The sequence below is a fragment of the Dinoponera quadriceps genome, unplaced genomic scaffold, assembly GCF_001313825.1.
Source record: "Dinoponera quadriceps isolate SergipeBrazil2010 unplaced genomic scaffold, ASM131382v1 scaffold1013, whole genome shotgun sequence".
Lineage (NCBI taxonomy): Eukaryota > Metazoa > Arthropoda > Insecta > Hymenoptera > Formicidae > Dinoponera > Dinoponera quadriceps.
The window spans coordinates 28,349-45,801 of NW_014555097.1; the positions used below are offsets into that span (position 1 = coordinate 28,349).

General features: G+C 39.6%; 1 protein-coding gene across 1 annotated transcript; it reads left to right on the forward strand.

The window, feature by feature from the left end:
• Positions 1-1,085: 1,085 nt before the first annotated feature.
• Positions 1,086-1,550, forward strand: LOC106742987. The gene has a single exon (XM_014616407.1). The coding sequence runs from the start codon at positions 1,086-1,088 to the stop codon at positions 1,548-1,550; it is 465 nt and encodes a 154-aa protein (XP_014471893.1).
• The last annotated feature ends 15,903 nt before the right edge of the window (positions 1,551-17,453 follow it).

The window sequence follows — 17,453 nt, forward strand, 5'->3', positions numbered from 1 at the left end:
GACGCCCCTCATTGTCTATAGACTGGGTAAACCGAATTCTGGCATTTGTCATTACTCTTTCAAGCGTAGCGACGGGTATGTTGGCCGTTGCTTCCCGAATGTTGGCCTTCAAGTCTTCTAGGGTCTTTGGACGGTTGGCGTAAACGCGGGATTTCAAAAAACCCTACAAGAAAAAATCGCAAGGGGTCAAATCGGGGAAGCGAACTGGCCATTCCAAATCACCCCTCAGGGAGATGAGTCGCCCTGAGAAGTGGTTCCTCAAAACGGCCATCGATGCTCTTGAAGTATGAACTGTTGCTCAGTCTTGTTGGAACCATATGTTCCCTAAATCCATTTCATCAAGTCGTGAAAAAAAAAATCATCGAGCATGCTCACGTAACGGTCTGAATTGACTGTTACTGTGACCTAATTTTCTTAAAAAAACCATGGACCAACGATTCCAACTGATGAAATCACACACCAAACAGTTACTATTGGCGAACGCAAAGGCCTCTGATGGAGTTCTCGATGATTGTTCGCAGCCCAATAGCGCATATTCTGTTTGTTGACGCACCCACTCAAGTGAAAATGAGCTTCATCACTGTACAGAGTCATCAAAGTACGCTTCTACAGCAAACGCGCGCTCCTCACTGTTCCAACGCATGATGACGACTGACCGAGGGGTGAACAAAACTTTAGGATTCCCTCTCTCAAATGAGACCACTAGCGCCCCTCTACGACCGTTAGTTTTTTAAAGGTGGGTATTTCAAATAAGGAAGTTACGCTGCCGTACCCTATAAGTTCTTTTGAAACAAATGTGTAGACAATTCAAGTTTTTACCAAAGAATTATAAAAGATAGTTCAAATATATATATTTTTTATTTATATTTAATTAACTCAATATTTATATTTATTTAATCCAATTGTTGTCTTTGTCAAAATACTTTAGAGCGTTACTGTATGTTAGGATTTGTCCCCATTTGAGATGAAAAACTTGTCTAATCAATTAAAATCGTTAGAACTAGGACACTGTATACATTTTACGTCCTGTAAATTAATTAATACAATTTTGTTACTTTGTTTAAGATCTTACATTGGTTTTAAAAATGATCGCTAACGATTGGTTAAAAACCAAAAACGACAAAGAGTTGCGTGTTATGATGAAACACGCGCAGAATGCTCGCGCCATCATTATGTTCGGATATGTTCTCATGATCGTAGGCTTCTTTCTACTAGCGATTTTACCTTGTTTTGGGAAATCAATGAGATATATCACAAATGTCACTGATCCAGACAAAGTTTTGCCATTGCAAACTTACTATTTGTTCAACAAAGATCAAAGTCCGTACTTTGAAGTTACATTTATAGCACAGAGCCTCATGGTCTTAGTAGCTGGTGCATCTTACAGCGGTGTTGATAACTTACTTGGATTATTGGTATTTCATTTATGCGGTCAGATGGAAAATCTTAGAGAACGGTTGATGAACATGAGGCATAAAACTTTTAATAGTGGTCTTACTTTCATTGTTAAGGATCATATACGACTAATCAAGTTTCGTGTCAATTTTTGAAATTTTGTATTAGATTTCATCATTATTACATCTTTAAATTCTGTCTGCGTTCTAGATACTTGATAGATTTCAATTATCATCAACTTTCTTCTTTCAGGTATTTCGATATTGTTGAAAGCACATTTGTCCTATTACTACTCGCAATATTAATTTATTTTGGCATTCTATTCTGTTTATATGGGTTTTTAATCGTCTCAGTAAGTTTATACTGTTTATTTTTTTATGTCTATAAATACGCATGTTTATATAATGATATTGCTGTAATAACTGTACTAATGTAGGTATTGGCAGAAGGCAAGGAAATGTCGATGATGCGTTTTATATATCTCGTTTCTGTCGCGTTGAACATTTGCGGCCACATGTGTCTGTATTGTGTTGTAGGTGAAATCTTGGTAGCACAAGTAAGTATTATCATATAAAATATGTATAATAAGAAAATAGGTAAAATTTCCGAAAGAGATCGCCCTTTCCATTACCTTGACTTTAATATTTGTTGTCAAGATCATAATCGTGAATAATATTCAAATAAAATGAATTTAAATTAATAGCCAATAAGAGCCGATGTACCGAAGTCGTAGTGTTATAAAAAACAGGACTAAGATCCTTTAAATTACTATCAAATGATATATTTGGTTAATATAAACATGTAGAATAAGACAGGATAATTGCAGTCATCTAAGGGAAACTCTCATAAAACTCGTAAGAAATGTCGGATTCAGTATCTACTTAATATAATGGATACTTATAAGTATTAAGATCCTTTAAATTACTATCAAATGATATATTTGGTTAATATAAACATGTAGAATAAGACGGAATAATTGCAGTCATCTAAGGGGAAACTCATAAAACTCGTAAGAAATGTCGGATTCAGTATCTACTTAATATAATGGATACTTATAAGTATTTATTACAATATATAATAATGCAAGAAATTCCATAAAAATATACACCATAGAAACAAATGAAAAAAGCGAAAAATGAAATTTGACCAGGATTATTCCAATTTCAAAGTAATAACCCTGTGTTTTGAACACTCAGCACGGGTGACGAAACCAACGCGGTTATTTGTATGAATTGGTAGAGAGTCGTCGCGATGATACGCTCATGTGTTTACACGCCACGTGAGAACCATCCGGGTTACGAACGCACATGAGGATGTTCAGAGGCCACGAGCGTGCCTGTGAAAGTGAGCTTCGAAAGGCTTATCTGCTGTCCTTCGATCCCGAACGCGATGAAATGATCCGCGAGATGGCTGAAGTGGCTGGCGATTCTAGTGTCCTCGAACACGTCGACATATTTCATTTAATCCTTACGCGCGCGACACTATGTTATGAAAACTAACTTAAAAACGCGATATATACAAGGCGCTTGGTAGACGCTTCGCCCACACGCGAAGGGCTTGAGAAGCCTTTTAGAAAGGCGGCGAACCACCGGGTTCCCCCGCCCCATCGAGCGGAATGGAACTGCACTCCTAGTGACATTCGGTCACCCTAATAGTCATTCCGGACCCTTTGGTGCATACACTAGGGGAGTCATATTAGACTAAATAAGGCCTAAACTTCGAAATAATTCCGCGATCCATATTTTTTGATGAAACCTTTTGCATTCGCTTCTACATACTGTAAATAAAAAATGTCTCCCCTTGAAAATGGGTGCTAATTGTTTATTTATTTAATAACAACAATTAAACGCCAAATTAGTTGTGAAATTGAACATCTTGAATATAAATCGATGAAAAATTATGAAAATGAGTTCGTCGGGGTTTTCAAGTATGCTGATTACGAATCTGATATCAAATGTCAGAAATTCAAACTGGCGGAATCAAAATGGCGGATGAAAATGTCATATANGCTGTTTTTACCTTTTTTGATTCCCGATTGTTTTTACATCGAAAAAAAATTATTATTAGGCTTATCCTTCAAGATTTATATGTCAGTTACTACCTCCATGTGGTCAGAGTGTTAAAAAAATTTTTGTTTTTCATTTACAGCAATTTCTTTGTACTGCATTTTTCAGACTTTTTACGTGAAAAGAATTTCTTTTTCTTTTTTTTTTTAAGTAAAAAAATTGTAATTATAAAAATAATTTTTTTTCCTTAAAGTACACATCATAAGCTTTAAATTGATCATTTATACAATGTCGATATCATTTTCCAAGACTTTATTATTTACGATCAAAGTTAAGAATTTAATATGAAAAAATGCAATTTTTGTAAATCGACTAACTTTAAGGGCCTTATTTTTGTAAAATAAATTTTTCTAATTTTTTTGATGATAAACATATCTTAGGTAATCCCTTTAAATATAGAATCTCATTACTTGTTTTTTTTCTATTTTATTCGAGTATCATCGAATTTTACGAAATAATCGATAATTCGTGCAATACGAAACTTCCAGCTGATGTTAAAAATTTTTTAAATATGTAAAAAAATTTAAACACGCATAACATGTTAGAAAAATGTTCCTTTCTAATATCCAATTGGTTTCATGTCGTTTGATTTTGTCAATTAAAAGTTACAGCTAATTTTGTACGGTGCATGCGCTCGCGGACGCCTTCTTCCAGCGTTGCAAGTGACATGCGCAGCACGAATAGAAGCGTTAATTAATAAATTACTGGTCGCTTCATTTATATTGAAAAAAAAAAGTTACATATATCTTTTGTAAAATTTTCCGTTCTTTCGAATGGCGCTATTAATTTTTTGATAAAAATTAAATTTAAAAAGTTATTAGCGAAAAACTGCATTTTTGCATATAAATTGTTAAATAAAAAATTTAGCACCCACTTTCTCGCGGAGACATTTTGATATGTTATTCTACACACTTTCCCAAACACGTTGCAAAAGGAATCATTGATAGGAGAATTTTTTCAAAGTGAAAATCTAATATGATTCCCCTACACGGCGCTGAGGAAACACTAACTCTGCTCTGTGGATTAAGTCCTTTTTCGGACTTAGTAAGTGTGTTATAAGCGCAAGTGTAGATGCCCCTTAACGTCTACACCTCGGGTAAGTGGTACTTGGAAGCGCGCAAGGTGCAGGGAGACGGTATGTCTACTGTTCCCGTTTGCGATACCGTGCGCGGACAATCGCTCTTATCGAGCCATATTTGATATCTGATTAATCGGCGGTTTAATTACCGATATATATTAACGATTAATTATCCGGCGGAAGATCTCCGTGAATTTACTTTGACAGAAAAACTTGTGGCACATAAAACCACGAAGCTCAGAACAAAGTTCCCCAGTAAGGAAAACCGTGGCACACGAGATTATTATATCAATAGCAAAGATGACCGCACAGACCAAAAATAACAGCATCAAAAGCTGCATGAGAAGTAGGATCACCGCTCAGTCAACCCAGGTGTTGTGGGAAACGAAAAGGATCTGTCGTTTCGCTTCTGCGGAGCGCTCTGTCGTGAGGGGACTCACTCGCGGGAGCACCGCTCGGACAGCACGCTGCCCCGCAACATACCAGCGAGTTATGGCGGCGCGGATCCACGCGCGAGATTGCCTCGCACTCGGCGGCGAGACAGCCGTACCTGGCGCGCTTGGCGTGCGGCAACCCGGTGCTCTGGAAGCTTCGCTGCAGCGAAACTCGCTTGATCCGCAACACTCCGATAATAACCCTGGTTAACGTTGTTACACACATGTTGTTAGACACATTTCATTAAAAATTCAATATATTTATTAAATACAGATGAAAAGTTTTGTACATGATATCTTAAAAAAATAGTAAATTGTTTATTTATATCCATTGCAACCAGTATTGCACAATTGTAAGTAAATTGATACCATACCACTTGACAAACAATGGTACCAGCATGTGCATAACATCTGTGCAGCCAAACTAAATTCTTCGAGATTCACGCAGCTTTGGAAAGTGAAGTGAGCGGAGTTGGCTGAGCGATACGAAAAGCGTGAAAAAGTTAACTTGATTATAGCGTGAAAAAGTTAACTTGGTCATACGTTTCGATTTAACAACGCGAAAAGCGACATCAAGACAGCGATCACTTTTAGATTTTTAAGAGGACCTTTTGATCTAGAGGAATTAAAAATCGAGTTCGTTTTGAACACGTTTTCCCGCGGACTATACTGAAACATATTTTCATGTTCCGAGTGGTCCGCGAAACGTGTGGCGGGAATGGCTCTACCGCACTAAGCAGCTAGGTAAACCGAGAGGGAAGGTTGTGGAAAAGGTATTCAAGGTTTTTGGGATCAATGGGATGAGTTTAAGGAAAAATTAAATTAACTTAAGCAAAGACAATAACCAATCAAAAATAAACAAAAATGCGATATATTAGGCCCGCGATGGAAACTTAGACAGATTTTCATTCGAGATTGCATTTTGTTTTTTTGTCGCACCGTATTTACCTACTGACATTGTAACGGTACGGTCTTTGGTGGACCCCCATTTAGCCGGGATGTGGTTCGCCGACGCCCAAAGTTTGGGAAGAGAGGTGAGGGAGTGAGAGAGAGACAAGCAGCTTTGCGTCGGGACGTCGGACGTTCTTATTATTCTACGAGGCTATTTACAGTTTATGTACAAATGCCGTTTGGCGGGATTATATACAAGGGTCGGGTAGGCGACGGAGACGGTGGTCTCAGGGCTATGAACTTCCGGGTGCTCCTCGGTCCCGCGGTCGTGTCTGCGCCTGGTCGGTGCGTCGACAACGTCCCGGGTGTTTGGTCTCGGAGTCCGGTCGCTGGAGAGTTTCTTCGAGGTTGCTTCCGTTAGTGCGGTCGGATAGGTCGTCCGAGTTAGTCGGCGACGATCCCCTGGTCGGTTCCCTCCGGTGACAACCGGAGTCGGCCCTGCTGGAACCGAGACGTCGGGTCGGAGAGACGGAGGTTTACCCCTGGCGCCACCTGGCGGAGGTGCGATATTCCAACCCTTCGGGAGGATGGTGATGCGACCATGACCTCCTGGGTACGCCGTGAGAACGGCGGGTGTACGGTGGAGACGAGTACCGATACCGACTGCCCTGGCCTCTTCGGCGGGGAGGACCACCGATACCGGCTGGTCGGTTCCCTTGCTGGAACGTTGGAGATGAACACCGATATCGGCTTCCCTGACATCTTTGATGGAGCTGGCTTCCACTACTGGTCGCCCGCCGGGTGGTCTCCGTGTGGCTTAATCGCTAGAGCTCGCCGGAGAACGAGTTACTTCTCGGCGCTCCGTGGAGGCTTTATATAGCTCGTTGGCCCCCATCTCGCCGGCGAGCGAGTAGGGTCGGGCGTGCGCCGCCTAAAGGCGCTTTGGTGGTGCTATCTTTGTAGCAGAGTGGTTTTCGAGAGAATGGGGCTGCCTCTGCGCCGCCTAGCGACGTCCTGGCAGCACTGCTTCCGGCTGGTCGGGGAGCGTCAGAACGCGGTGCTATGCGCCCTTCAGGGTAGTCGTAACGAAGGCTCTCGGGTGCTTCGTTACAACATCGATTATTAATACCGACTTTAAAGAGAGACTTACACTTTATGTCGGTCAGAGTAACGAGTTGATAGGTGTACGTCGTCTTAGGGAAAGAAGGAGACAGGCGGCCTGGCTGAGGCAACTCAGGTTGGTAGCAGAAAGAAATTTCTTACCCCATAAGGTAGGCGATTCGCAAAATATATGTCACTTGCTGATAAATTTATGTTCGATGAATTCGATTCTCAAGTAGGAGTTTGAAATAAAAGAGTTGAGACAACCGTCGAGAGCAAGTACCGACTCGATACAACACAAATTTAGCAATGGAAATTTTTTGCTCTCGACGAAGACCTGGGAAAAGACTGACAAGACTGACTGCAACGAAGACGAAATGCTTACTTATAAGCACGTTTCTATCTCCCTCTATCTTTCATAGTGTCGATGGTCAGCGTTTTTAATGGGAAGACCAACGGACTTGGTATTCCATGATGTTCATAGGTTCCTGAGATCCGGTGAGAGACGGATCAGGCACATCCGTTCTCACAGAACGGAAAATTTTAGCTTATCTAAATTGCATATATGAGAAAATAGCATAATATTAGGTCATTAAGTATGAAATGTCCGATTTCGAACTAAAAGTTTAGTTTATTATATTTCAAGTAAGAGGTAGTATAATTAATCAAAGTATGCGCTTAAACTATCGATACAGTTTTGCCATCTTAACGGTAGCTTGTTAATGCCGGCAGCAAAGAAGCCTGGAGAGCGAGTGGTGATAAAATCGCGAAAGGCGTTTTTTACAGCTTGTGGGAATTAAATATTTTTCCTTGCAAGAAGTGGTCCAATGCCTGGAAGAAATGGTAGTCAGTTAGTGCAAGGTCTGGAGAATACAGTAGGTGACAGAGAGTTCCCAAGCCCAGCTCCTGTAGTTTGAGCAACATTATTTGTGCGACATGAGATGGAACATTGTCCTGCAAGAAGATTGGCCCGTCTGTATTCACCAATTTCGGCTGCTTAATCCCAAGTTCCCTCATAATTTCGTCTAATTGGTTACAGCAGACATCCGCCGTAATTGACTGACCAAGTCTCATAAAGCTGTAGTGGAAAACACTAGTGCTGGACCACCAAACAGACACCACTAGCTTTTTATGGTGAATATTCAGTTTCGGGGTATGTTTTGGCGTTTCATCTTTATCCAACCATTGTGCCAATCACTTGCGATTGTCAAAAAGTATCTATTTTTCATCACACGTAACATCACATGTAAAAATGGTTCGCCTTTATGTCGCGACAGCAAAGATAGCCAAGCTTCAAAACGATTTTTCTTCTGACGCTCTTTTAATTTGTGCGGAATCCATCTATCCATCTTCTTAACCTTACTAATTTGTTTCAAATCGTTTAATATTGTTGGAATAGTAACGTCAAACCTTACTGCTAATTCACGCGTAGTTTGAATTGTATCTGCTTCCATTGCAGCTTTCAGCTCATCATTATCCATCTTGCTCTCAGGTCGCTTACGTGGTTCATTTTGAAGATCAAAATCGCCAGATCAGAATTTCTCAAACCATCGACGTACTGTGAGTTAGCCACATCCTTGCCAAACACTTCGTTGACCCTTCGAGTTGTCTGCGCTGCACTAGTTCCAAGACGGAACTCATATTCGAAAATTACGCGAAGTTTTTACTAATCCAAAGTTCACAAAATTTAATCTGCAAATGCAATTCCACAAACCAAAACGTAGATAATCACAAACCAAAACGTGCGTCTGAAAAGCTGATGACGTACCTTCATAATAAAAAAAAAAACAAAAAACTGTCAGAGTGAAATATCCGAGATATCGGGTATCAAACTTGATACATGAGGTAATCGGACATTTCATACTTAATTACCCAATATAAAATCATTTCATATGATCGGTAGTACATCGAGCATGATCGGTAGTACAATAAGTTCAGAAGGTTAGGAGTTACCGAATCAATTCAAAGTTTTAATTCAGTAGCAAAAAGAGAAGAATTATGAACTTTTCTATAGATGGTAAGTTGACGCGGGTCCTCGGTCTTCGCGCGTAGTGTCACACGCCACGACCGATGCATCTACCGCGCTAAGCGCTTGCACGCTGATAAAGCGCGGAGCCTTCAAGGCTGATCTCTGAAGAGATTCTTTTTTCGTTTAAAATTGGAAGAACAATCTGCGTAACGATACATCTGTTACTTGACAATAGTGACTGTAGAATCTAATTAAATTGTTTGAAATAAATAACGTATGCTTCCTCAATGGATTGGCGGCGGAGTTCTACGACATTGGGATACAGAAATTGGAGCACCGTCTACAAAAATGCGAAGAAAAAGATGGCGATTATGTAGAAAAATAGAGCAAAGTTTCATCTTTCCAACGATGTAAATTTCTATAAGAATAAACAATGTTGTCTATTTGTAAAATTGATGGGAACCTTATTTCTGGATCAACCCTCGTATATGATTGGGAGGAAATGTCAGTATAAGTGAAATATTCTTTTTTTAAATTATAAAAGTTTATTTTTACCAAATTGAATTAATTTGCAATAGCATCGTGCACAATGTCTTTCAAAGCACATGCCAACAGTTTGCATACGACAAGAAACTCGCTGTCGAAATCGTTGCTTTCGCGTATGGTTTTAGCGGCGTAACACAATTCGAGATATTAAAACTAGTAACATATATCGATGATACTATTCTGTTGCAAGAAGACAAATTTTTTAAATTTCATATCAGCAAGATTCGTATTTTCACATGGCCACGAATAGATTGATGCAATGCTCAAGATAAAATAATATATTCATTTTTTCCGATATTAAATACTTAGACTTATTTAACAGAAAAAGTTCATTATTTTATCACCATGCAACTAACAAAACTCCAGCGCTAGTTCTCGAATCCATATCGGTGAAGAGTAAGTTTCCATTGACTGCATATACCGCTCGATGTCTGCATGTTTTTGAATCAACGTGATCCACACTGAAACAGGTAATATCAGATGATTGCCGCGATTGTCACAAAGGGCAATTCCTACAAACGAGACAGGCCCTGCGTTGATTCCGATTTCTTGATATTTATATGATGTGGATGTTAAAGCATATCTCCTCCCCAGAATATGTGCTACCCGATACTGTTTGAAAGTTGAATTATTAGGCTAAGAGAAAAAAATTAAAACAATATATATTTCGGATTATGAATGTCAAAATCATAATGTTCAAAATTCTAATTTCCATTAGCTAAATAGAAAGAGTTAAATTTATCATGCTCATAACACGTGAAGCGAGCATGATGCGAGCATGATGCGAGAATCGAGTTGCTTTCTCGACAGAATAACATAGGATTGACAACCGATAACAAAAGGAGACCCGCGATATAAAAGCGGATAAACACTCGACATGTATTGTGTTTATTATAAAAAAAGCCTAATGATAAAAATCTCAATAATAAGATTAAAGACTCGTCGATTTAGATCGCAAACATTACCATATTTGGACATTGTCTAATGCTTCATCCGATCGAAGGATAACTAATAAACTCGTTCCGCTTGGCACGAATAACCTTATAAAACTTGGTGCTTTCGGCACGACAGATCAAAAGTGAGCACAAAGAAGTTAGAGCAATTTAGTCGATTCTAATTATTCGTTTTTCTCGGCTCGCTACGCTCACAACTACTGTCCGTGCGAGAAATCAAGATTCACTATCTCGAATCATCGCGATATATTATCCACGTCTTCGCGACTACCTCACGAGCGATCTTCCGGTCATCAACTTAAATTATATTTCTTATTTTGAACGTCGTGATCATCGAATTGACATCGTGTTGCGTTCTACAATGGTGGTTGAGCGTGGCGGACAATAACAAGAAAAAGACCATTCCGATCATCAAACGCTGCGAAGATCTTGTCACTGGCGGGCGCCCAGAAAGGCCGTTCAAATGATTTCTGAACATGTTTGTTCGACAAGCCGGAGGACGTCTCCTCATGCCTTAAACTGTAAGGACCAGATTGCCATTCTGTCTCGTCTCAGTGACTAAATAAACCACTGCCATAATTGCAATCTATTTCCTAATTATTTTCCTGACACCGATCCTTCACTGCATTCCGTGCCCTGCGCTAGGCAGATCTAGCCGGAGCGGTGCACTCTAACATTTTGAGTGCATTGCTAACACATAAAACTGTAGAAAAATTATGACTCACACATATCTATCATCGTATATCTTATACAATTCCACCGTTAATTTGTCGCATCAGCCACCAGTTGAAAATATTATATACATTCAGTAACGAACAGTGTTTTCAATGTTTCTCACATCGATACGTAGGTTCGAGTCGTTTTTTCTCTCAAGTCATTGTTTGTTTCCTATCCGTATCTCACATAAGACATATGTTCGAATAGACATTTTATATGTAGAATTATTGGGAGTACAAATTAGTTCGGTCCGTTTTTAAAAAATGGCTCTGGCTGTTATGAATGTTTCATAGTAATAGTCGATTTCGGTGATTGCAGAGAGGTTAGACATCTGTCAATAATATTCAGTTTATATCGCTTTGAGTTTCATACAAAACCCCTGTTTTTTACTGTGTTGAATATGTCAAATTTTGTGTTAACTAAGCAGCATTTGCGGGAGGTTTTAGTTTTCTGCTTTAATTGGAAGAAAAGTACAGCTGAAGCGCATCGAATGCTTGTAGAAGTTTATGGTGACAGGTTTTTAAAAAGAAGGTGATGACAATTCTCCAGACGTAGGACACAGAAATTGGCCACTTCTAAGATTAGAAAGAGGGACATATGTTTTGTTTGAACGTATCTTTCTTCGGGAGGAAAAGTGGGTGGAGGTTGGACGTAGTCCTTAAAATGCTAGCAGTCATAAAAGGGTACGCAGGACGTGAATAAGAGAGGGAAATCGCTGCGTGTTTACTTTATACTATTCGCAGAACAGATGTGTTGGGAAACATCAGATGTATCCAGTGGTACGTTATAGTGATCTCATAAACAACTTTTGGGTCTAAGTTTTATGACGCACCAATGTCTTTTCACATCCGGTTCGTTTCTTAGACTATGTTCATAGTATAGTCATATTACAGTTTTATTACGGGTGCCGCTTGGCCAAATGCGTCTGTTTCCCAATGCAAGAGAACAAGAATTTGTAAGAAAAGAGCAGAAAATAATTCATTATCTGTGAAGTACGCAAGACGTAACTGTTAGCAAGTGTTTGTCTCAAAGTTATTATCACACGTGTTGCGCGAATCGAGTCGTGGCGGGTAATGTGGGGTGCTCTTCACAGCGCGTTAGAGCGGGAGGAGTAAGTGATGCTCAGTGTAGAATAAATTATCTTTTGTTGAAAAAACGAACTTGTCTTTATTACGTTGTCCACCCGATACAATATTGCTTGTGCGACTAACAGCGTGTCAGTTCCCGAGAGTTGAGAGTTTAGAGTCGCCCGTCGCGTCGGTATTACGTCCCCTTTTATCCTCTTCATATGTCTTAATCAGAGGGGACGGTTTTGATGTGTCAGCGTTATTCGAGTGTTAACGATGACCATCCTGATTTCAATATTTCCTTTGCCAGAATGCAGGGTTGCATTTCCGCAAAGCAACGTTTGGTAATTCGAGCCGTGGCCTTTGTTTATGGTCATCGACATGTCTCATCGTTATACTTACAACAGCCCGCTACTCCTTTCCCGAATTTCTCTGCGCGTCGAGGAAGACGATGGGCTAACCCCGCAGCTCCAATATCCTTACGGTTGTCATAAAGTTATAATTGCTGTCGATTAATTTGATAACTGAGTTAGCTGAGATTAGCCCGTTGCCACGTACGAGGAAGCGAAGATTCCTGCTACCGCGGAAGGGAAACATCGTTGCATCACGCATTTTCAATTGGACTCGCATCAGGCGATTGCGCAGGCCAATCGTAAGTCTAAATATCATTTTCGACTTTCCATGCAGTGTATAAGCGTCTGCTGCGTTTCGGGTCCTTTTGCAATATCCATGATTTATTATCCGATTCAAATCACTTCTTACCAGATTTTACCAGATTTTAACTTACTGATAGATTTCGAGAATCTTTTCAGCATTTAGATTGTGATTAAACAAATACAAAGTACCAAAACCGATAAGACAGAAACAACCTCAAACATGGGTTTTATCTAAATTTTTAACGGTGCCCTGCAAAGGCGATTATAGGGCCATAGAGAAATTCCGGTTTCATATTTCTAAGGTCAAATGTGAACGTTTCACAACCGCAAAAAGCGGAAAGATAAATAAAATTTTAATTGTTGTTTCGGTTGTATGAAATCTAAAGCAAAGAACTGTTTGGCTCACTTAATAACAACTAGACAAAAAATAGTACACACTCATGAGGTGAGAAATCTTATGTACCAGGTGTAGAAGTATGAAACCGGAATTTCCCTATAGATGGTGCTAGCCATCAGTTTAGGGACCGTAAGACCGCTTCTGCAGCGACATCATCTCCCTCTAACAGTTGACGAAGATTTTCAATACACAATAACCTACGTTCCATACACCAGTATATTTTTCTATAATCTTAAACATGTCGAGTTTTGTGCCTACGAACTACGATTTGCGGACAGCATTGGTTTTTTGTTATCATTTGAAGAAAACTGCAGCAGAATCGCATCGAATGCTTGTCGAAGCTTACGGTGAACATGCTCTTGGTAAAACACAGTGTTTCGAGTGGCTTAAAAAAATTCGAAAGTGGTGATTTTGACGTGAGAAACGAAAAGCGTGGGAAACCACCGAAAAAGTTTGCAGACAACGAATTGCAAGCCTTATTGGATGAAGATGATACTCAAACTCAACAAGAACTCGCGGATGAATTGAATGTGACGTAGAAAGCTGTCTCAATTCGTTTGAAAGCCATGGGAAAGATTCAGAAAGTGGGAAAATGGGTTCCGCATGAACTGAATGAAAGACAGCAAGAAAATTGAAAAACCACTTGTGAAATGCTGCTTGACAGATACAAAAGAAAGTCCATCGTATCATGACAGGTGATGAAAAATGGATATATTTTGAGAATCCTAAGCGTCAGAAATCATGGGTGAATACAGGCGAACCATCGACATCCACTGCAATCGCTTTGGAAAGAAGACAATGCTCTGTGTTTGGTGGGATCAGAAGGGTGTAATCTATTATGATCTGCTAAAACCTGGTGAAACCGTTAACACTGATCGCTACCAACGGCAAATGATCGATTTAAATTGAGCATTGCGTGAAAAACGAGCGGAATATGGAAAAAGGCAACACAAAGTCATTTTGTTCCATAATAATGCCCCATCATACACAGCTAAACGGGTCAGGGAAACGATCGAGGCGTTCAGTTGAGAAATACTAACGCATGCGGCTTATTCTCCAGACTTGGCTCCATCCGATTATCATCTATTCGTATCAATGGGACACGCTCTCGCTGAACAACGCTTCTATTCGTATGAAAATGTACGAAAATGGCTCGATAGCTGGTTCGCTTCAAAAGAAGAAATGTTTTTTTGGCGTGACATTCATAAACTACCGGAGAGGTGAGAAAAATGTATAAATAGCAATGGACATTATTTTGAATAAAATATTTTTTATCATTTTCAAACAACAGACGTGTAATTTTTATAAAAAAATTCCGGTTTCATACTTCTACACCTGGTAAAACGAAGAATAAATTTTTAGAAAAATGTCTGAAGGTAATAAAGTAATTTAACTCAGTAATGAAAAAGAAAATATAATTTGTAAATACATTTTTAGAAAATAGTACACTGATCATAAAGTAATTATACATTAGTTGGTTTATGATAGCGCTTGAAACAGTCTCCCAAACATAATCCAGGATTACCGACACAAGCTGGACAAGAGTAATTACTACGCCTATATTTACCCTCTTTGTAGCATTGTCGGCAAATCTTTCTTTGTACTTTCCTATTTTTATTTCTTGGTAAAATTTCAGGTAAGTGATCATTTGTTTCTGGTGTTGTCGACTTTCTGTCTCGGTGTTTTCAAATTAAGTTTTTTAAAACCAATGCCAAATTTTGTTTTTCTTTACTTAACAGATATTTTTAATTCGAAACACATCTTATCTCGACGACCACTTCACTCAGAATAAGTGATAATTGCTCTTCATTATCATTGCACACACGGTGTGCAACCAGTTTTATAGCCATGTAAATCCATTGCACACACGGTGTGCAATCGGTCTCGAATTGGTTAATACATGTAATATATATATTTATTATTCATATTATATATAATAATTATTATACAAGAGTGGATAAAATATAAACGAGCCTTTTGCAAAAAAACCATATATTTTTTTAAATAAATTCTAATTCACATTTTTCTTATTCTTCTACATAATCCCCCATCTTATCTATACACTTCCTCCAACGGTCTGGTAATTTTTTAATCCCGATATCGTAAAAAGTTCGCGGACGTGTATCAAACAAATTGCACACGACTGCTTCACCTCCTCGTTCGTTGTGAAGCGCTTTCCACCAAAGGCTTCTTTGAGTGGCCCGAACATATGGAAGTCGTATGGTGACACGTCTAGGCTGTAGGGTGGATGTTCTAGAACAGCTCAATGCATATGGGCCAATTTTTGTTGTGTTACTGCTGCGGTGCGGGGTCTGGTGTTGTCATGGAGATGCAACACATTTCTGATCGGAATGCCGCGCCGTTTTGACCAATAGGCAGCTCGAATTTGGCTAAGAAGATCACAATAATAGGCAGCATTAATGTTTCGACTTTCTTGAAGAAAATCGACCAGCAGAACGCCTTTACAGTACCAGAACACTGGCCAAGACCTTCCCTACAGACAACCGCGTCTTCGCTTTCACCGGTGCACCCCCGCCAGACTTCCGTCACTCCATATTGGCTCTCTTCGATTCAGGGGTGTAATGATGGACCCAAGTCTCACCGCACTTGACGATTTTTTCCAAAGAAACGTCACTTTCTGACTCGTACCTCGTTAGGAGCCTCCGAGAAATGTCAAACCGCACGGCTTTTTGCTCTGCATTCAACAAATTTGGAACCCAACAAGCCGACACTTTTCGAAATCCCAACTCATTGTAAATAATTGATTGCACACTTCCATAGCTGATCTGAAGTTCCTGAGAGATTTCAAGAACAGTTAAATTCCGATCGCCTTCAATGAATTCTCGAACAGCTTTGGTATTCTGCGCTGTGATGCTGGTGCGGGGACGGAGCGGGTTAGAAATGTTTTCAACACGCTTCCGTCCTTTCTTAAATTCGTCACACCACTGCTTTACCCGAGCCCATGAAAAAGTTCTTTCCCCGAACTGTAGTAGTAAACAGCGCCGAATTTTACCAGTATTTACATTTTCGTTGACGAGAAACTTAATAATAACACGTTATGCAACTGCGGGGTGTATCTCTTTCTTGCTCATCGTGATTGCTGCTGAGAGTAAGAAGCACGTGGCGCGCCAACGTTATTATTGTGCATTCCACAGACCCCCTTCCACTATCCAAAACGTTGCAGACCCCTCATGCCGCCGACCGGCGCGCAATTTAAAACGGCTCGTTTATATTTTATCCACCCTCGTATTTTACGCTTTCACGACTCTTTTAGACATCATTCTCAACACCGTTCTCAGTATTTCCAAATAAACCTCCTTTATAATAGTTTCTCCTTTCTGGAAGAAGTGCAGTTTCATGACGGCTGTTACGGAATCCTTGTCGCTTTCTTCCTTACTTGGGTCGTCCTCGCAAGAATGGAAGAGCCCTCCTCGGACTCCTCTGAAGTCGTATATCTGTGGGCAACATCATACTGTTAAGTATCCGAAAAATTTCATTATTTCTCTAGGCGTCTTCCCGACGCGAAGGCTTTTATAATTGCTTCCCTTTGGTTATATTCCGGGAATAATCTGACAAATTTGGCCATTTCGAGATTGTGGTCTTCTTACTATTATACCTGGTCTACCTTAGCGCTAAATAGCACCTGCTAAATTTTAATATAGAGAAAATTTAAAATTTAATTTTGTTTGTATTCTAACAGCACACCCCATATTAAGCTATCCGAAAAATTTTAAGAATATTTTATTTCATTGTTCCCCTAACAATGGAGCCATGATGTTTTGTCCATTTTGATATCTATCTATTTTTGCCATCTTTTTAACAAAGAAAAAATTCCGTGCTCATAAACTGACTTGAGCTTTCCTTCGAAGAATGTAGTCAAGTGGTTTTTAACCTCTTTCAACGAATTGAATTCTTTATCCCTCAAGGAGTGCTGCAATGCCCGGAAGGCTTTCTTCAGATCAACATATTGGTCACAATATTGTCAGAATCAATCTTGAATTCTCTGGAAAGAGGTCCAAGTGGACAACCTTTGCAATTCTACCATATGGAAAACATGACCTCCTTGGGTGCAGCTTCCTCTTTGCTTCCTTTCTGGAAGTTCAATCGACTTCCCCCATGGTCATTTTCTTATCATACTACATTACCCACTTTCCGTCGCCAATAATCAATTGCTTCAAAAAAG

Excerpts from the sequence above, each read along its gene's own strand:
- LOC106742987 (XM_014616407.1), top strand. The coding sequence starts at position 1,086 with ATGATCGCTAACGATTGGTTAAAAACCAAAAACGACAAAGAGTTGCGT.